This window comes from Centroberyx gerrardi, chromosome 10 (assembly GCF_048128805.1).
Source record: "Centroberyx gerrardi isolate f3 chromosome 10, fCenGer3.hap1.cur.20231027, whole genome shotgun sequence".
Taxonomy (NCBI): domain Eukaryota; kingdom Metazoa; phylum Chordata; class Actinopteri; order Beryciformes; family Berycidae; genus Centroberyx; species Centroberyx gerrardi.
In genome coordinates, this window is record NC_136006.1 from 21,787,136 (window position 1) to 21,808,371 (window position 21,236).

The following is a 21,236-nucleotide window of genomic DNA, read 5'->3' on the forward strand; positions in this document are numbered from 1 at the left end:
TACTGCCAAAATAAAAAAAAGAAACAAGGGATTTGAGGATTAACTCTTTAACAATAAGAATATACGGATAGAGCAGCATGGAGCGCAGGGTGCTGAATTCGATACGGTGAGGAAGATTTTGGCATAGAGCTGAATTCAGAGGTAGATACAGGATGCTACATGACTAGAAAGTGTAAAATCATAAATGATAAGAAAAAGGAAGCACTTTGACTGGTAAAAAATAGCAAAAGCGAGGGGGGGAGGTTAAGAGAGAGGGAGAGAGAGGGCTATTACAGTGCATGGAAAAAGTGACCATGGAGGAAATGAGAGGGAAGCGAAGTGAACAGCCTTTTATTCTAAGAAGTCCCACAGCTTCTCAGAAAAAAGGGCATCTGGTACCCTGCAGAACAATGTATGACTCGACGTAAAGCACTCATAACATTATGCACACTCAGAATAACAATGATAGCAGTGTACATTGATATTTTAGGCATCTAGTGGACACTCGTATCCAAATCAACTTACAATGAGCACAACAGTAGAATAAGCTAAAATTACTAGATCACCAAAATCATAAGCAACCAATGGAAAGGAGTGCGAAGGCCAGAGTCGTAGTGCCTTGACAGTAAGACAAAAACGGAAGTGGAGCACAAGGAAACAGCCGAGTAATGAACAGTTAAGATGATTTTATTAAAATTTTATACATTAAATACATACTGTATACATATACAATTGTTATTCCATCAAAGCCTAAATGAGACACAGCAGCGATGATTAAACATGTTATCTATAATGGAAACATCTGATTTTAATGTTTCTATGCACAATCATATGCCTCAATACACAAACATTTTCTATACACAAATGTAATGAAGGCAACGCTTCCATACAGAAACTACAGTCCTGTTATTGCTATGAAGACACTTTAGTGTAATAACAATACTGCAGGTCCCTCCACACTGTCAGCAGAGAGAGAGAAAGAGCAAGAGTGAAAACAGGGATATCCCTCCATCAGAGACTGTGATAGATTAGACACATCAGTCTATTGATCCGATCAGTCCGGCTGAGTGAGGCGTGAACACTAAGTGTGACCAGCCGGAGGTGAAACTGATACAGTGCCAGATGCACGTGGGTACTGGTCGGCGCAGGCATGGCAGAGTGAATTTGAATGCACGGTATCTTATCGTATAGTAGAGATACGCACAGTGAAGGCAGATGTGTCCGGGTCTGTGTGCTCTTCATGAAACACACATTGACATGCTACGTCACACATTGTTCTGCCAATTCTGCCTCGCAATAGTGGCCGCCTGCTGTCACATAGGTGGTGTGTGTGTGTGTGTGTGTGTGTGTGTGTGGGAAAGAGAGAGAGAGAGAGGGGTGGGAGGTCCGGCAATGAAAGGCGATCTCAGATTCCTTGCAGGACTGAGAAGAGCAGGGGCGTCACAAGGTCCACTAGCCAGGAAGGAAAGGGCTGTGCATGTTGACATAGATGGTGTAGAGAAGAACACACACACACACACACACACACACACACACACACACACACACAGACACGCAGCAGGGGGTTGTGCAACAGCGGCTGCCTTTAAAGAGCGTGTGCAGTCAGGTGGGAAATTCCCTGGTCACAGTCCCAGCATTCCACAGGAGCCAAGTTAGTGCCACTCGCCATGTCCCAGTGTGTGTCAGGTGGCGCGTAAGTGTCGCCCGTCCTGTGTGTGCGTATGCGCTTTTCTGTGTGTGACAGAGGATAAATGAGACAGGAAGTCCAAAAAAAGAGAGGCCATTTCAAGTTCAGGACCTTCCCCCCCCCACACAAAGTGGCTCAGACCCCAAAACAGGACAAACACGAATGCGTGCGTGCGTCAGTGCACTGTCGGCCAAAAGCACAATTAAATCAACAACAGGGCGGGCTGCGTGTTTGATCTCCGCACGGGGTCCGAGACAGGCTCCAGGCACTCACAATGTCACTGTAGTTACCACTGCAGTACGTGTCATTTCACAGTAGAGTACAGTTGTACTGCAAAAGATCACAGGCTATTTCCACAATGCTAATTCCCCCCAGGGACACTACAAAGCAGCTAAACATTATCTGGCTCGCTCACGCCAACACACAACTCCATCATAATAAATATACCTGTCTAACCTCTGCAGTCCTGTACACCGGCATTTAGAAAACCGTATTTTGTACTCACTTCACCTCTAGTCCTGATACAGCTCAAAATATATGATAAGAAATGGAAAGTGGGTTAAGGACACATTATGATAAGTCACTGTGCCAAAGCCTGATAAGTTTTAGAGTTGGCAGAACAATTTTTGAGGTTTCGAGTCTCTGAGATAATGAGTGTGTGTGTGTGTATCGGTGTGTGTGTGTGTGTGTGTGTGTGTCAGTCTCAGGCGCTGGACAGCATAGTGGATGTGAAGATCTGCTGCAGTATTTGGGGAATCTGCTTGGTGTCCATGGCAACGAAGGATCTCCCTGCTGGTAGGGTCTTTTGGAGTCTGAAAACAAAGAAAAAAAAAGACAGAAGTTGGGGGTTAGACAGAGTGTCTGAACTTTAGCAATTGAGTCATTGCCCAGGGAGAAGACAGACCAGCGCTTGTGCATTGTGAGTTGGTACTAGACATTTCCATGGAAAGAGTACAGTGTGTTGATATGTGTTTAGAGAGAAAGGGACAATGCCCGCCATTCACATGGTGGAGCTTAGGCACAAAACAACAGAGTCAAAGTTACTGCGTTTTCACTCCTTTTCATAAACTCACTACTTCTAACTCTTTCTCTTTCTTGTTGTTCATTCCCCCATTTGCTTCTCCCTCCTCCCATTCAAATGTTTGTCCTCTAGGTGAGGACACATGCAAAGGTGGACCATCACCCTACAACTCCAGTCAGGAATAAATACAATGCTCCCACTGTGGCCCTGATGTGAAATTCTATGACTTCCCATAATTAAGTCGGCGCGCTTCCAAGACCCAAAAATATCGTTCCTTTCATTACAGCTGGACTGAAAACCACCATCTGCTGCAATGAATGTATAAAACAAGTTGCAAATTACATCCTGGCATATTCGTGTAAAGTGACCCATTTGTAAAATTCCCTGATATTCCCTGACTTCCCCAGAAAATGGATCAAATTCCCTGACTTAACCTGTCTGGAATACATCGCTCAAACTTCCATGATATTCCAGATATTCCATGTGCAGTGGGAAGCCTGTTAATAGACAGTAGCACAGAGATCTCTCCTCCACTCTATTCTCTTTCTCCATCCCCTGCGTCTGCTTTCTGAATTGAGCCCTTTGAATTCAGAGTTAATTTCTACCTGACCATGGCCTCTGTAGTTAAAGAGTAGTTCCTCTAAGCCGCTTCCAAGGGTCAAAGGTCTCTTCCTTTGCTCTCACTCTCTCTCTATCTCTCTCTCTCTCTCTCTCTCTCTCGCTGCTCGTTCCTTCAGAGAGTCACGAACAGAGAGCGAAACAGGTCATTGTCATTCTAAAGGTCCTGCGGCTCAGTCGACTATATTCAAGCTGGTGGCTCTTCAAAGGGCCACGCGAGGCCCACAGGCCACAACAGAGCGCTGGCCCTGAGCCAAGAGCCCTGGACCTATAGCGGGCCAGGGACCTGGGAGCCCGGGGCAGGACGGCAACAGGAAGGAGGAGTGAAGTTAAGAGGGCACTTATCCCTCTTTGTGCTGCCCGCAAAGCCCAGGACTTAAACTGGGATTTGACTACAAAGGTCAGCGGGACCAGCAGCACGCACCAATATGAGTAGGCTTCAGCTGGTTTAAACTGGATGTTCATCGTTCAACTGAACTTTGAAGTCTAGTTGTTCTTTATTGTTTTCGGATGACGGGCTGCAACTTTGAGTAGAATTTCCTGCGTAGGAGCCTGGATCCCAGAAGACTTTATTACACAGGTTGTTGATGTTCTCTTCTAAGACTGGTCGATTTGCTTTCTTTTCTCTCTCTTTCTCCCTTCCTCCACAGTCTTCTGCTCCTTTTCCTTCGTCACTACTTTCCCCTTCTTCAACCATCTTTTCCTCCATCTCTTTCCTACCTCTGCTTCCCTCTGTTCTCCATCCCCGCCACCCCTCTCTCTTTTTTCCTCCTCTCTCTGGCATCTCTTCCTCACCCCTCCCTAATCTTTCTTCCCTTTTTTCTGGCACCTCTCATCCCCTCCCTCTACTCATCCTCTCTTCCTCCCCATTCACCTTTCCTCTTCACCTTCCCCTTTCATCTCTTCCTCTCCCTTTCCTCCATCTTCCTCTCCCTCGCTTCCGCCCTCCACTTTCATCCCCTACCCTACAAAACACCCCCACCTCCTCCTCCTCCACCTCCTCACCTCTCGGCCTGGTCGCCAAGCGAGCCGATGAAGATGGCGAAGGCGTTGACCTGCGGGTCGGAGGTGAGGACGCGGGCGAAGCGCTCGGGCCGGATGCCGTAGCGCTCCAGGTTGGCGTCGCTCAGCACCACCACGAAGTGCTCGTCGGCCTCCTCTCGCGCCAGCTCCCTGATGCTGGCCTCCGTGCCCTCCAGGGTGTAGTCGCCGCTCATGCAGAACTGGGCGTGGGCGTGCATGGTCTACCAGGGGGTGAGGGAGGAGGAGAGAGAGGGAGGGAGGAGGAGGAGGAGATGAAGCAAGGGGGTGAAGGAAGGGGAGAGGAATGGATTGGGTCCAGGAGAGGAGGGATGAAAAGGGATGGAATGAAAGGAAGAAGGGCAAAGAGAAGCAGATATTTGACCTGTCTATTATGATGTATGATGATATGACATGGCTTGTTTTACCAATACACAAGATATGATGCACCTATCCCGTGGGCTATTTTGGGAGAACACCTACGTAGAAATATAGCTTGAATGCAACAGAAAAAACGTGGGTGAAAGCAGGTATGTCCCATAGCCCCCCTTTCTCCCCCCAACACAGCTCAATATAACACCATGTAAAACATTACACAGTATGGTACAATAAGGAAGGCTGAATGGACTGAAGATGAGTCCATACCTTGAGGACCTTGAGTCTTTGTTTTTCGTTCTTGGGGACCTTGTCCGCTCTGACCAGCTCGATGTCGAAGCCATCGCCTGAGTGGCCCACTATGTCATACTGCACAGAGAAAACAGAAGGAGAAGCCGGGTGGACAGATTGAAAATAAAAATTGAGAGAGATGAGAAATACAGGAGGTGAAAGGGAGAAAAAAATCACATTAATATAAACTGCAATGTAGAAAATATTCGAATTGTTAAACAACTCAAAATTTCCCGTAACCCCCTCGCCTTGCATCATCCCCTCCCATGTCCTAGAATAGCGTATGGCCAACTTGGAATGAAGTGTAAAGACCAGGGTGCGATGGTGCCGTAACATTAGATAGTCACTTCTACACAGGGCTATCCTCGCTCCGACCAGTGCCCACTACAGTATGTTAACCCTGTCACATGTGTACATGCTTCCCATAGACCATCCATCAGAACTGGCTTACATAAGGCCGGGTCAGGCCGGCTGCTCTGCGGGCTCCGCTCAGCTATTTCAGGGCCCAGATATTATATGAGTTATTTCTAATAAGGGCAGTTAGGACTGCGGTGGGTGAAGGTATGCGACCGTGTGTCTCACCGCTGCATATGTGAGTGTGTGTCTCCATCTCTGGTAACTCGCTAGTAATGAGAGGTTTGATGTCTGTAATAAATCAGACATGAAACTATAAAGTGATGTGGTGTTAAGACTGATGTCGCCTCGTCTCAATTTTCATATTTAAATAGAAATACTGAACAGACTTGGGAGGAGATTTCACTGTCTGACCTACTATATGTTTGACCTATGGAGATCGTGTGATGTTTGCGTCTTGTCTTCTGTGTGTGTGAGCAGGTAGCAGAAGCACATACAAGTGAAAGTGTGTATGTGTTGTTGTATGCATCTTGTGCTATCAGATGCACTTTTACGTAAGGTGTGTTACGCAAGGAAAGCAGTTGCATTGACATGTGATAAGCAGCATTGAAATTCCCTCTGTGTGTGTGTGTGTGTGCGTGTGTGTGACACTGATATGTGATCACTAGTAGGTCGGATTGGGTGACACTTAGGGGCCAAGAAGTCTGTCTCCCTACAATCTTTTTCGCATACACTCACGACTCCCTCCTCTTCTCTCTCTATCCCTCTCTTTCTCTTCCTCTATCTCGTCGACCACCCTACCATCCTGGCTAAGCTGGACTCCTTTTCTCTCCCTCATTCTTTATCTAATTACTGACAGTGCTTTGATTAAGATGACTGTTTCAGGACTGAAATCCTGTCTTTTCTCTCTCATTTTCTCTCTTCTTCTCTCGCTTTTTCTCGAATTGTCTTGGATGACTTATTATGAAATGTGTTGTTTGGTCTAACTAAATGTGCTGCTGCTGCCTTGGCCATATCTGCCTTGGAAAAAAAGATCCTCAACATTTCAACATAAATAAAGGTGTAATTAAGGTCAAATAAGTGTGACATACAATTTTTGCTCTCTCCCTTTATTTCTCCACTATTCTCCACTCTACTCTCTGAGAGCTGCAGTAGCAGATACAGTTAAAGAGGAGCAGGCAGGTAGTTAAGGCCCTGCAGCACTGACCGCTGTGCGTCATTCACACTGACGACAGTGTGGACAAAGCCAAGCAGAGCGCAGCTGTCAGCAGACCTGTCAGCAGCTACAACACAACAACTCTTTTACATGGCAAACCAAGCAGCTCGGGGACATGGGAGTAGAAATCACAAGTCAGCCCTATGACCTTAATGAGTTTTGACCCACAATACCGCCAGAGTGGGAGCTGATAGTTTATTGACCAGGGAATTATCCAAATAAAGTCTCGGTATGTGCTTCTAAGCTCTGTAGAGATAAACAAGCTGATTTTTCTTTTGCTACTGAACCTTGGCACTGTGGGTGATAACCTTTAACCCCATATATAATCAACCACCACAAACACAGGGGCAATTCATATTTACAAAAAAGTGCAACAAGTGCAATTCCTAGTGGAGACGTGGTTGAGATTAAGGTTAATAGTTCAAAAAGGCAACAGAATATGAGTTAAAGCCCTCTTGAATATATTCTCTAATACGTATTCTTCATGTAGCATAGTAGCCTGGTGGTAACCTTGTGGTTACCTGGGTGTGATAATGTAGTTGTCGGTGTGGTGGTCTCACCTTGAACTTGTGCTCGTAGCTCTCCAGAGCCTCCATCACCATACACACAGCCTCCATGGAGCGCTCCAGCCTGCCGTCCACACCGTTAAAGCGGTACATGCTGCCCGACACGTCGGCTAGCACACGCAGACGCTTGGGCTTCTGCTGAGGACTGCCCAGCTAAGAAGACAGATACACAACACAGGAGGGGAAAAGATCAAATATGAGCACACATTTTTCAATGAAAACTGGCAAAAACTAACACCATAAACCATAAAGGTTAATGTAGGGTGGACACTGTGTTGTGTTTTGTTGAATCTGGTGGAGGTTAATTCCCTGAGTCAAAAATAACAAAAAGAAGACCAGGATTTCAAAAGGAGATGCAATTATTTCATCACGGACCTTCAGGCCAGACCAAAAATATTCAGCGCTCGGAGTTAAATAAGGTAGAAAAACATGACATGCATATTATGGCTAGTGTGTGTTTATGTATATGATTAGTGTGGGAACAACCCTCTCTATACTGTGTGTGTGTGTGTGTGTGTGTGTGTGTGGGCTTCCATTACAACGGGTGGGATGACTCGACCGAGGGTGTAATAATAATCTCACACACCACTGGAATCTACATTCTGACAGATAAGGTCAACATTATGTGTGTGTGTGTGCGTGTGTGGTTGAAGGTGTGGCTCAGAAAAAAAGAACAGTTTAACGGTGGCTTAAGTATCTTTGGACACACACACACACACACACACACACACACACACACACACACACACACACACGCACGCACACACTCACCTCTGGTTCCTGCTCTCCCCTGCGTTTATATATGGCCTTCTCTCCAGTCAGTCCATCGATGATTTTAGCATCATCCAGTTCTCCTAGAGCCTGATTCTTCAACCACTGTCGCTCCTTCCCTTTGGCCTGAAACACACACACACACACACACACACACACACAAACCCACACAGTTACAACCGCAGTACCCAAACACTATTTACATTTCCTATGTCTTTCATCGCTTCCACATTAACAGGGATCATAACAGATTTTCATGCACAAACTCCAGCTTAGAACACCAAGAGGTCTGAATATCTGCTGTGTACCAGCTAATGAATAACACAACTAGCAGATGAACACACATTTGAAGACCTGTCTGGGGAAGGGGATTTCACTTTGGTGGGGCTTTGAGATTCAACAGACTGCTGACAAAGGATAGAAAGTGCGGAAAGAATAATATACACACATACAGTATGTATATACATATGCACGCACACAAACACAAATATACACACATGTGCAAATACAAATACAAGTACACCCACCCACCCACACAACAATAGAGACAGGACACCAGGGTAGCTCTGTAACTCTGACCCCCTTCCTTCAGTCCCACTCCCCGACTCCCTGAGGAAACGAGGACGGAGGGAGGAGGGAGGAAGAGCAGCGTTACTTTCTCCTGTTGCCTCCATTTGGATCCCTGAGGAAGGAGAACTCTCTGCAGAAAGGAGGACTAACAAAAGGAGGAACACAATCCGCCTGAACGCTGAATCTTTACAAAAGTCCGGTGACGGTGTTTGGTTACGTGTGTGTGACTTTCTTTACATAACACATGACACATGACGTGTGTACACGCCAAAGAACACAGATTACACATCATGCCACACACAGCACATGTGTGTCTTATGCTCTGAAGCATCGATAAGCGCTGACATCTGCGACAATAGTTTTTTCGAACGCATTTGTAGAAAGAAGGGGGTGTGTGTGTGAGATATGATCAGGCTGTCAAAACTAAGGTAGGGCTATCGAGGTTTAGTGTAGGTCAGTGCACACACTACCTAATGTATGTGTCAAATAAGTTGTAACATGCCAAGTTGCCAACCTTGGAGCATTTTTTTCCATTCTGGCAACTTGTAGCCTTTTTACGGAGCACAAAGCGGCGATCTGGTGTTTATATCTGGCAACCCAGTCCATTGTTGAGAGATAAACACAGAGAAGGGTTTCTCCCGGGGGACTCTAGAGCGGATGGAAACAATACAGTATCAGTTTATTGGGAGCTTGCCAGCTATGGCTAAGTGTGTGTGTATGCGTGTGTGTGTGTGTGTGTGAGTCCCGATCCCTGATTCACTCTCCAGGTATGATAAAAATAACACATGACTTCATAGCGTCACGCCTGCCATGATTGGTATAATCTTCTTGGTCTTTACAGTGGGAAAGAAGGCTGAGTTAACGAGGGCAAACACAAACAATAACCAAAGCTCACGCTCAAAGCCAAAGGGGAGCGTGGCTGCAAACACCTGGATGGAAAACACAAACACACACATACACACACACACACACACACACACACACACACACACACACAAACAGAGCCTCACACCTGGAGTGGGGAATAATAGAGCATGGCTTAGTGCTGCTGCTCTGTAATCATTCTCACATGCTGCATGATTTTCCTCTCTTCACACACACACACACACACACACACACACACACAAAACACACACTTCAATGCACGGACACACATCCCCCTAAGACGCTCAGACAAAGGGAGGAAAATCGAAGCCAAACTAAAGAAATGAAGACAATATCACATCCTGGATTTTTAACCACCACTCCCTGAGCTCTGGCTTTTCATTCATTCAACCAATCAGGATGCTCCTTGGGGACAGCGCCCTCCCCCCCCTTTCCTGTCCTTACACCACGTGTGGGGTCATATGAGGTCAACCGATTGTCATCTAGCAACTTTATATATGACTCCAGGTCCATTGTTCTCTGGATGACCACGGTCAACCGGCCTGCAGTCCTTACTGTCCGACTGTATTTACAGTAGAAGCTAAATTATCTGAACCTTAACTTTTGAACCTTCAGGAAGCATGAGGAGGCTGTCAGAAAATGTGCTGATGTCAGTTTGGATAGATAGCGTTTAAAGTAATAATCTGCAATATTTATATAAGTAAATGTTGCTAGTCTCTACCGACAATTGATCTAATTCAGTGGTGATTCGACCTATACCCAGGTCATAAAAGCTTTTACATTTGCTCTTCTAAACATCCGGTGTCGGGTGTAGAAGAAGAACTGTGTAGTTAGCATGAGCAGCGATAGCCACCGTGGCTGAACAGACAAAGAAGAGAGTGCCACCCACAGAAACTCAAACTCCAACAGGAAATCCAAGGAAAAAGACGTCACAATTAATTACAGGTCAAAACAAGGTAACATATTTGTTACTGACTGCATCATTTGTTTACTGTTGCCTTGCTTCAGATTAGCTTTGGTCTACAGCAATTCGAACATTCCATTCTTTCAAACTTCCTCCATTCCTGAGGCTCTGAATGAGGCTCTAAATTATCTGCCCCAATCATTCAAAGGGCTGCGCTTTGTTCCGCGGGACTGAGGGTTATGTGTTCAGCTAAACAAGCGACCGTGTGCAAAAATAAAGGACGGAGGCTGATGCAAAGTGGAGTGAAGCTAACCTGTAAACTGTCCAGGATGATGCGGAGAGACTGGACTTGTCTCCTGACCGCCTTGGAGAAGCGCTCGTATGTGTCAGCATCATACTCACTCATATCAATCTCCTTCAGCCTGAGAGGGAGGGAAACAGAGAGACAAAGAGAGGGAGAGAGAGAGAGGGGAAGAGGGAGAGAGAGAGGGAGAGAAGGGGAGAGGGCGAGAGGGAGAGAGAATAGGCATGAGTTGATTTCATCTGAATTAGGCCAAGCACCCTTTGTATTAAAGCATACAGTATGTTAGACACTTTTTGCTTTTTTCTTTTCCACTGCTGGAAACGAATCTAAGGCGAGAATGAGTTTGACAGAGATGTAGATAGAGAGTGAGTGAGAGAGAAGAAAGAGACAGGTATCTTTCCATGAGCTCAGGACACCTGTGGAGAAACTGACACAGAGGTCAGTGTTGTTAAACATTGAGCACTGACACTTGTGAGTTTGTGTGTGTGTGTGTGTGTGTGTGTGTGTGTGTGTGTGCGTGTGCGTGTGTGTTCCCTCCAAAACACACCTGTGGAGCTCAGGACAGGTGGGCTGTGCATCTCAAGGTGAGCTAATCGGTATAATCCCACTGTGCGGGTAGTATCGTTCGCTGACCCACCACATTACACACACACACACACACAAAAAATGTCAGCAACTCTAATCTATGTAAACAAGGTGGAGGTAAGACCCTTGCTACACCCGAGGATGATTCAGTGTGTGTGTGTGTGTGTGTGTGTGAGAGAGAGAGAGAGAGAGAGATGGTGGTAGGATTCTCTCCCAGGTGTTTGAAGCCTTAGGTGACAACCAGACCGTGACCGCAGCAGAGATAGAGAACAGTGACTTAAAACGGAGGGAGGGATTGTGGGATGGAGGTGAGGCTCTGGCGATATGTGTCATGGCTTGCAGCAGACCAGTGAGTGTGTGTGTGTGTGTGAGTGTGTGTGGTTGTGTGGGTGAAAAAGAGATCAGAGTGAGAGGGGTGTATTGTGTAGACTGCTTCTGCATCAGCCATGCAATCAGCCAGACCCTCTTTTGTTATGTATTACTGTTTCAAACACACACAGTCACACACACACACATTCAGTGGACATATCTACCACTATGATCTCTATACTGGCTGCAACAGGTGTGTGCATTCAACTAAAATACATCCTCACTGTTGCTGAAGCATGTGCACTAGTCTCACTCTGGACTTTTCACAAAACCCCCCCCCCCAAAAAATCTTTGTGAATACATCAAACTAACTTTTGTCAAATTACCCTATTGATTAATGGACTGAGTACTTCATCGGCTAATTTGTTTAACTGACAATGATATTAACAAAAAAAACACTGATCAAACATTGGCTAATAGGGTTTTTTGAAGGTTTCAGAAACCCAAATTTAAGACTTTTTAAGTTGTAAGATCTTGTATGGGCCGTATAAGAAAAATGACACAGAAAATGAATTGTTAAGAGACACGAAAGACCAGTTGTGTTTAGTAAAGAAGATATGATGAAAGAAAAACATGATTTGCATATTGTACTACTAACCGTTAATCTAACCATGCAGCCAAAAAAACGTGTCATTACAAGGTGAAAAAAACGAAATACATCCTGTACCACACACACACGCACACACACACACACACACACACACACACACACACACAACAGTCCAATTTATTTAGACCTGCACACATAGTTTGCCTGTCTGTTCCTCTGCCTCTTACACCACATCATCTCAGCCCACAGAGGAGTGCATGGCAATGCGGCTTCCACCACACATTCCTATGTGTATATATATGTGTGTGTGTGTGTGTGAGAATGTGTGTGTGTGTGCCGAGCAGACGGACTGGCCAGCAGCCGCGGCTATTTCCTCTAAATTCCTCAACCTTCACTTAAATGAGGGAGAGAGAGAGATAGAGAGATAGAGATAGAGAGATAGAGAGAGAGAGTCAGAAAAAGTGAGTCTCTTTTGGCTCAAACCGGCTCATAAGCGATGGAGACAGCACACTGAAACCTCCTTCACAACAACCACAAAAACAAGGAGTTGGGCTGACACTCCCTACAGCTAACACACTACACAAACAGCCTTCCATCCACAACACCTGCCTCTCTCGGGCCAAACGCAACAACACACAAGCTGGTTTTCCATCCAAGAATTCTGTTGCAAATTATGATGTATCAAATTAGAAAAGCTGGATGGAAGCAGTAAAATAAAGCACATGTTTCTTCTTGATACAGAAATTATGCGATAAATAGCAAGGGAAATGCATTTGTCAAATAAATAATGAGGTAGGCTTGATGAATGGCTCAAACTGAACACACAACACCACAGTGGCTCTGGACGTTCTGACTACCTGCTGTTGTTTGCATGTATGAGATGCCCATCATGGTTATATTGCCATTAGTTGGTGCATTAGAACATTTCTAAGTGCATTTCTTTGTTTTTGTCTTCAGATGAAAGCATGAAATATGGCCAACATTAGCAGACACTAAAGAACAATAACAACTTGCCCAATACTAATCAATTCTTGGAAGAATGTTTCCCCTTTTCTGATGGATGTGTTTTTTTTTTTTTACATTCAGGAAGACTAAATTATTGGCTTCAGCCTAGCTGATGGAAAAACTCATAAATCACATTTTATTTTTTGTGACATTTTAATTGTTTGCCAAACTTTTTTTGACAGTTGGATGGAAGGGAGAATGTGTATGTGTGTGTGTGTCTGTGTGTGTGTGTACACTCATGCGTGTGTTTCGCGTTTAATGCATGCCTATGCCTGCTTTTAATTGTGTGTGTGTGTGTTAGGTATTCAAAGGTTTAGGGAAGGATCATAGTAAGTCTGATTGATGCTCAAGTAAACAAAGGATTGTGCAACACACAACTCTGAATGAGAACGTATGGAAGTGGCCTGAGAGAGTCCGCCTGTGATATGTAGCAACAACAATTCTAGTAAAAAACACAAGGTCGGCCATATCCGTGGGCATTTCTGTGGTGTGTTGGCCTGGGAGCAGTCGAGTACAGTGACAGTTACTTGGAAGCAGACTATCAGCATGTAGCTACAGGATTTACTCTGGGCTTAGTGTGACAGACAGGCAGAAGATAGGGAGGGAGGGAGGTAGGGAAAGGTGGGAGAGAGGGTCATAGACAGAAGAAATGTAGACAGGTAAAGGGGGGTGGAATGGGTAAAGACAGAGGGAAGTTAGGGGAGAAGAGACCAAGAAAGACATAGTTAGAAAGATATAAAAAAAACTGGGGGATGGGAGAAAGAGAGAGAGAGAGAGAGAGAGAGAGGTTGTCAGCTTGTGTGAAAGCAGCCAGTGTTGGAGAAGGGGTACGCAGGAAAGGAGGAGAGAGGAGGGGGAGAAAGGAGGGAGGGCAAAAAAGGAGAAAAGAAAGTAAAGAGAACGAGACTGTTTGAAGCGAAAGAGAACAGAGACGGCCTTCATGGTTGAGCTGTTGAAAGGGGTGCCCTCTCAACCCTCCACCCTGAAGCAAACACGTGCACACACACACACACACACACACACACAACCCAGTGGGATCAATCGTTGCGTTCATCCATCCAGCCGGGCCAGTGCAGCCTGTGGTTGTTAGCCCGGGATGGAGCAGCATACCTGGGATGGCTGACTGACCAGGAGCCCCTGTGGATGGCCAAAACAACCAGGCCTGGGCCTACACACACACACACACACACACACACACACACACACACACACACACACACGTTCCAAATTACACACATCACATAGATCATACACTCCAGTCCTGGGTAGCTCCCAAAGGGAATGCAGGGTGGAAAAAGGCTGCCAGCTCAAAACATCTGCACACCTCCATGCTGTAACAACATATAGAGGTTAGTGTGGGTCGTTTCTCACCTCTGGAACTAACTGAATTGAGCTATACTGCACTAGGAGGAAGGGAAATTGAGAAAGTGGGTCATTGGTTGAGCATCCACCATAGTTTCCTGGACTGGGAAGGAATCAATCAGCACGTGATCTGTGCCAGAATGAGAGGGCTAGATGAACAGACAGGATTTTGCCGCTGTACTCGATGTAACCGACCTCTCTTTGAAGGCTTTCTCGCCCATCTCGCGGGCTGCTCTGCGGACCTCTTCTGGCAACGCATCCTTCTCGGCCTGGGAGACCTGGAAGACCTTGTGTCCTGCGTCCAGACGGTAGGGACCCCCTTTGCCGCCCAGACCCGCCGTGTCTCTGCCCCCTGCAGGGACAGATCTTATTATTACGGATGCACAGATCAGGTTTTCTGGAGCCGATTAGGATTACAGATCGTCGATTGATACATTTTACCCAGATTTTCTATTGACTAAAAAAGTGTCTGTGTTCAATTACTGTCAAATAGCTCATGAGCATGAATGAGGAATGCAGACCTATAATGTGATCAGGCAGTTGAAACGGTGCTTGACTGATCACCGATGACCTATTTACAATGTTATTATGATCGGTGGCTATTTGATCGGTACATCCCTACTTATTTATTTTTCTAACCTTCCAGGGAAAGCTGAATGAGCATTCATGCTCTTTTCCAGCAACGCCCTGCTTCACTTTCACACAGTTATACCCATTCACACCTGGGAGCTGCCCAGTTCAGCCACAGTCTTCTACTGTTGGCCGCTGGGCAGCTCCACTGGAACAGGTGGGGGTTCAGTCACTTGCTGTGCACCAGTTCCCTGAGAATTTCCCACCAGTGACCCAGTGACGCTTGTACCCAATACCCAAATAACAATAATAATAATAATTTTAGCAGATCTACGGCATATTAATTCGAGCTCCACTTCATGATTTCGTTAGATAAGAAAAGTGTATTTTTACATAAAAACCTTACCTTGTGCACCTTTAAGCAATAAAGGGCTACATCTTCATTGGCTAAAAATACTATATAATTAATATAATATTAATAATTGTTCTTGTTTTTAAAATAAAAATGCTGATATGCTGGTTTCTATAATGCTGTTTTGCTCTATATTCAACACCATCCACCCACCTGTGCCCCCGGCCCACTGGTTTCCCCCAACATGAGGAGCGTTGTTGGGGTCGATCTTGCCATGTTTTGGGGCGGTGACATCCTGACCACTGTCCCTCTGGACGGTAATCTGAAAGGAGAGGAAAGAGAGAGATACCATCTGGATTAGTTTCAACCATTCAACAAATACACTGATGAACGCATATACAATCACCAAGCACCAGGAAAGGGGAAGTTTAAAAGTTTAGAAGGCTGTTTCCGTATTCTTCATTTCAGAGGCTGTTGAGCTGTCACACTGATCGTTTATGCGTGAATCAACTTCCAAAGCGTTCAGGAAATCCTGTTAAACCTGATCAGCTATTGTATTTGTACTGTAACAGTAAATATTTTTCCCAAGAAAAGTTTCAAGAAAATCACAGTCGGTCATAGTTTTCAGAGAACTCGGGACACTAATCAGAGGTGTTTTGGGATGGACTTGTTCCTGTCCCTCGCCCACACAACTCCTCCCAACACCTCCTCTTTGTGTTCATCTCCTGATGTGTTGTATCAGTATGTGGGAGACAGCCATCAAAACTACAACTCAGCCAGCTACCTACCACACTCTCTGCTCTCTTCCACTGAAAGGACAAACAGAATGGACTCTCTATCTCTACTTTCTTTGATTTCAGCTGGATGGACAGAATAGGCTCTGTCTTTCTCAGCAGGAGAGTGATAGAGAGAAACAGAGAGAGAGAGAGAGAGAGAGAGAGAGAGAGAGGGGGGGGGGGGGGGAGACGGGGAGAGGTTAAGGCCTTGGGTTTTCAGCTCCATCTCAATGGTACCCTCTGAGCCAAAATCAGCATGCTGGCTCTCACACGGAGGCAGGGCGGCCGGCCAGAGTCTGGCATGCATGTAGGAGTGAGAGAGACAGAGTGCGGTTCAGTGGGGAGAGTAAGTCTATTCCCTGCAGTTAAGTTACATTCTTACAAACTGTAGCCATTTAAATGGTATCTGTGGGGGGTGAGGTTTTGTTGTTTACTGTGCATGGCTGTGTTACTTATTATCGTTACTGTTTTTGCTTTTTTTTCTCGCTGTGTCACGGTCTGAGCGGTTGGACAGACTTATCTAGACGGAGCAGAAGCCTGACCCAGCGGGACCCCTCCTCTCTCTCTACGGACCCACTGTCCACACCTCACACACACACACACACACACACACACACATTCTCTCCCAGGCTCTGTTCTCACAGCTACATGAAGCTGAGCAGTGCTGGATCAGCGGAGCTCTCTATATTTAGGCCAGATTAGGAAGACCGGGCTGATCTGCGCCACAGCAGATTATAAGGACAATACAACACTCTGTGTGGGAGGCAGCACACACAGCGGACAAAAGTGTCTTCATTACCACCAACTACTGTATATGCAATGTCATTTCTTACTACTCATTCATACACTTTCCCACTAAGCCACATACAGTGTTATGTAACCTTATTTAACCTTTATTTATCCAGGGAGTCAAGTCCACTGAGCATGCTCACTCTTTCCCCTCTGCTCCCTCTGCCTAGTATACCCAGTCTTCTCCTGTTGCCACTGAGCAGTTGAGGGGGTTAAGTGTCTTGCTTAAGGACATCTCAGTAATAGTTATTGAGGCAGGGGAGAGCATTCACTTTCCCAGCTGGGGTGGAGATTCAAACTCCGGTCGCAAGCTGGCTTCTCTAACCTCTATAGGCTACGACTGGCCCTCTTTCTCTCTCTCTCACTCTCTCTAGCTATCTCAAACACACACACACACACACACACACACACACACATACACACACACAAATACAGATGCACCAACATTACATCACCCAAAGTCCAGCTGTGTCTGCTGTTGACATTACAGATCTACATGAGGAAATCTTTATTGACACTTCCTTGTAGGACAGTAACAGTGGGGAGGGGGGGGGGGGGGGGGGGGGGGGGGGGGCAGTGATCCAAACAGAGGCCATTTACAATGACAAACATCCCCATTGACACATGCAGCTGCAAAACCACAGGGCATCTGTGTATCAATACAGGTCTAGATCGCCCTAATGTCACAGAGGGGGCAAAGGAGGTGTGTGTGTGTGGGTGTGTGTGTGTGTGCGTGTGTGTGAGAGTGTATGTCCAAAAGAGCCAGCGTTAAGCTCAGTAACCAGAGAGAGCTACGTGCCATAGTCCTGTGGTGAGGTAAAGGGTCGGAGGTGAGCCGCTCGCGTCACCACAGCCCACTTTTAGAAGCTCACCTCTGGCACATGACCGCTCTCTGAGTCACACAGCACATACAGCAAAAAAGACAGCAAAAGAGCCTGGCTGCACACATGCCTGTCCCATGTATGAAGAGGTGGGTATGCGTCTGATGCAAGGGAATGCCACTTCAAAGGCTTAGCTGCGGCTAGACATAGCATCCTCGCTGAGCGTGTTTAGAAATGTGATTATGATCATCTAATCTTGTCCATAAACACACACACACACACACACACACACACACACACACACACACACACACACACACTCCGTTTCCCTATCAAACACCACCTCCATCAGGGCTGTTTCTGTGCCACTCTCCACAACTCTTGCGTCTTTGTGTCTCCATGAAATCTGTTCATCAGAGAGCAAGTCGGGCCACCGGGGTTCCAGTTTCCGGCCTATTCTGGAAACCGCTCATGTCAACACACTGTATATGGGTAAAACTATATCGTCGATGACAGCATAAACCGTGAATGTGTCCTCATTCTGGTTCAGCGGCACCAGTAACAGGGGCTCCATTCCGGCTCAGCCACAACCGGTAAAACGAGTGACTAATGCATTACATTTGGGCTCAGAAAAACGATGAGTGATGCTTTACAACATGTGTCCATTTTGGGCTCTGAGCGGCTCGGAGAAGCTGGCACACTGGGTTCAGGTTCCTACTGTGGCTGCCAGAAAGGTATGAGTCAGTTGGGCATTGCAGCTACAGTGTGTGTGTGTGTGTGTGTGTGTGTGTGTGGTCATCAGCTACCAGTCTGGCTGCTCACATTACCCTGGGCCCAGTGGAGAGTCACGGTGTCCCGGCATAGGTCCTGACAGGGAGGATATCAGTTTGACTAACTACATGAACACTATCGCAGGGGAGAAAAGTCACGTTCCCCTCCAACATAATCACCTACCATCTGTCATTCTACCTCAAATCCCCCCTGTCTGAGTGTGCTTTAAAGTGTGCAACTATTCAAATGTATATTCATTGTTGGTGTGTGTGTGTTGATGCAGAGCTGTGTGAGAACATCATCCGGGATTATAGTGTTTGCTGTTGCTAATGAGCGCAGTGTTAATTGGTAAGATAAAGACAGCTTCTCCCCGCTCCCCCGCCGGGACAGAGAGGGGATCCTGATGGATAACACCACCATGTCATTAATGCTGGCTTATTCTCTCTCTCTCTCTCTCTCCCTCTCCATCCGTCTGTCTTTCTCTATTGCTTTCTCTCTCGAGCCGTGTTTCCATCCAACTGTCAAGCAAATTTTAGGCAGATTTTGAAATGTTGCAAGAAATAAAATGCGAATTAGGTGTGTTGCCATCGACTGGGCTGAAGCGAATAAATGAAAAACACATCCATGAGAAAAATGGAGTCTTTCAAGAATTGATCAGTATTGGGCCAGTTGTTATTGTTTAGTTGGCCATATTTCATGCTTTCATCTGAAGACAAAAACAAAGAAATGCTCTTGGAAATATCCAACAGCATTTCTTTGTTTTGTCTAATGCACCATATAACCTCAATGGCGTCCTGGCGGGTGAGGCAATTCTAGGAGAGCGTGATGGACAGATATTTCACAGACAACAATTCAGAACATCCAAGGCCACTTTTGAACTGTTGCGCAATGAATTTGAACCATTTGTCGGGTTGATCATGCCAAGCCTGCAAAATGTCATTATTTATCCAACAAATGCATTTCTCTTGATATTTTTCCCATCATTTCTTCATCGACAAAACAATTTTCTGCCTCAAGCGAGCGCAAAAAGTTTTCTGCGATACTGAGAAAAGTTTATCGAAGGTTACAACTAAAGGGGAGAACAGTGGGGTCTACTTCTAATAGAGCGGGGATTGAAAAGGGAGAAAGAAAGAGTTAGGATGTTGATAATTACATACTATTGTATATGTTTTGAAGCCAAATAATTCATCGTCTCAATGGTTTGAATGTCATGCTAATAAAATTGAATTGAATTTTATCTTGACAGAGAGAGAGAGAGAGAGAGAGAGAGAGAGAGAGAGAGAGAGAGAGAGAGAGAGACAGACAGACAGACAGACAGACAGAGAGAGATAGAAGGGGGGGCTGAGATGAGGGGATTTCCTCTTTATGACTGTGGGAATCAACGTTTCTATCCCACCCCTGTCTCTCAATATATCTGTTTCCCCCCTCTCTCTTTTCTTCACCCAGTCTCTCCTGCTCTCGTTCGTGGCCCACGCCTTGTCTTGTGGGATTAATAGGCTCGTAAATTGCTGATTCTCCCTTTAGACGCCTACAGAGGGGGATTTATGGATGGCCTGTGTGTGTGTGTGTGTGTGTGTGTGTGTGTGTGTGTGTGTGCGAATGCGTGCCCATATGTAAACTTGTGTGTGTGTGTAAGTTTGGTATGTGTGAATGAATGCATGTGTGTACGTGAACTTGTGTGCATGTGCACGTGTGTGCATGTGCATGTGTGAGTGTGTGTTAATCCATGCCTAGATGTGAATGTATGTGTGTGTGTGCATAGCACTAAAAAACAGACAAAATAAGTTGTACTTGTACTAAAAGATGTGCAAGGTTGTAACAGGACTTAAAAACTTGCAATACAGCTTTAGAACTTTAAATACATATTTTCACAAGTTTGCAAAATGTGTTTTGCACATTTCCAAATAGTTGTTTTCAACTACAAAATCTATCGCAAGTTTGCAGATTGTGTCACAACAAAGGCATGCCTGTACACTATTCAAACTTGTCAACAGGCGTGTGTGTGTGTGTGTGATTGATATGGTTGCTTGGGCAAGGACAGGGAGGGATAGGGGTGGCAGGTGGCCAACCAGCACTGGAGAGCAAAAACGACATCAAAACATGGGTGCAAAAACAACCGTATTGTATAAAAGAGTATGGGGATGAGTGACTGGATATATAAGGGTGAACTGGTATGAGCGTGTTTGCTTTAGGTACTGCTGGATACCTGCAGATAGTTTGGTATTAACAGCACCTGCTTAACAAAAGAGCTGTGTGCAGACAGATGATGAGTGTGTGTGTGTGTGTAGGTGTGTGTGTGTGTGTGTGTGTGTGTGTGTGTGTGTGTTTGATAGATGATGTCAGTGGTGCAGTAATGGAGCAATGTCAGAGTGAGGGCCAAGAGAGATTTGAGGAGCAATTGAGCGCTCAAGAGAAGACACACTCACATACACACATATACACGCACACACACATGGCCCATTGTGTGGCTGTCCTGAAATGTATGTGTGAATGGGGCCATTGTGAAGTCACTGGGAGCTGTCGTCTATCTCCTCCTCCGTCAGTGGAAAAGTGAAAAGTGATCTTTGCTAATTAAACACTGCTCATCACTTCCTGAGCGTTTGTATGCATATGTTGGGTGCATTTGTTTGTTTGTGTGTGTGTGTGTGTATGCGCATGTACGTGCCTAAACCAAAGCAGGAATGTCAGCCTTTGTCCTTATCTAACTCACCAGTCTCCTACCAGA

General features: G+C 45.7%; 1 protein-coding gene across 1 annotated transcript in view; it reads right to left on the bottom strand.

Annotated features, from left to right (window-relative positions):
• Positions 1-736: 736 nt before the first annotated feature.
• The window catches only part of vwa8 (von Willebrand factor A domain containing 8), a 66,492-nt gene continuing 45,992 nt past the window's right edge, over positions 737-21,236 (bottom strand). Inside the window, exons 38-45 of the mRNA XM_071926345.2 lie at positions 15,568-15,676; positions 14,628-14,784; positions 10,571-10,679; positions 7,899-8,024; positions 7,122-7,280; positions 4,971-5,069; positions 4,311-4,549; positions 737-2,478 (exon numbers count right to left, since the gene is read on the bottom strand). Of these exons, the coding sequence (XP_071782446.1) occupies positions 2,370-2,478; positions 4,311-4,549; positions 4,971-5,069; positions 7,122-7,280; positions 7,899-8,024; positions 10,571-10,679; positions 14,628-14,784; positions 15,568-15,676 (1,107 nt within the window). The 3' untranslated portion in view covers positions 737-2,369. The remainder of the gene's footprint in view (positions 2,479-4,310; positions 4,550-4,970; positions 5,070-7,121; positions 7,281-7,898; positions 8,025-10,570; positions 10,680-14,627; positions 14,785-15,567; positions 15,677-21,236) is intronic.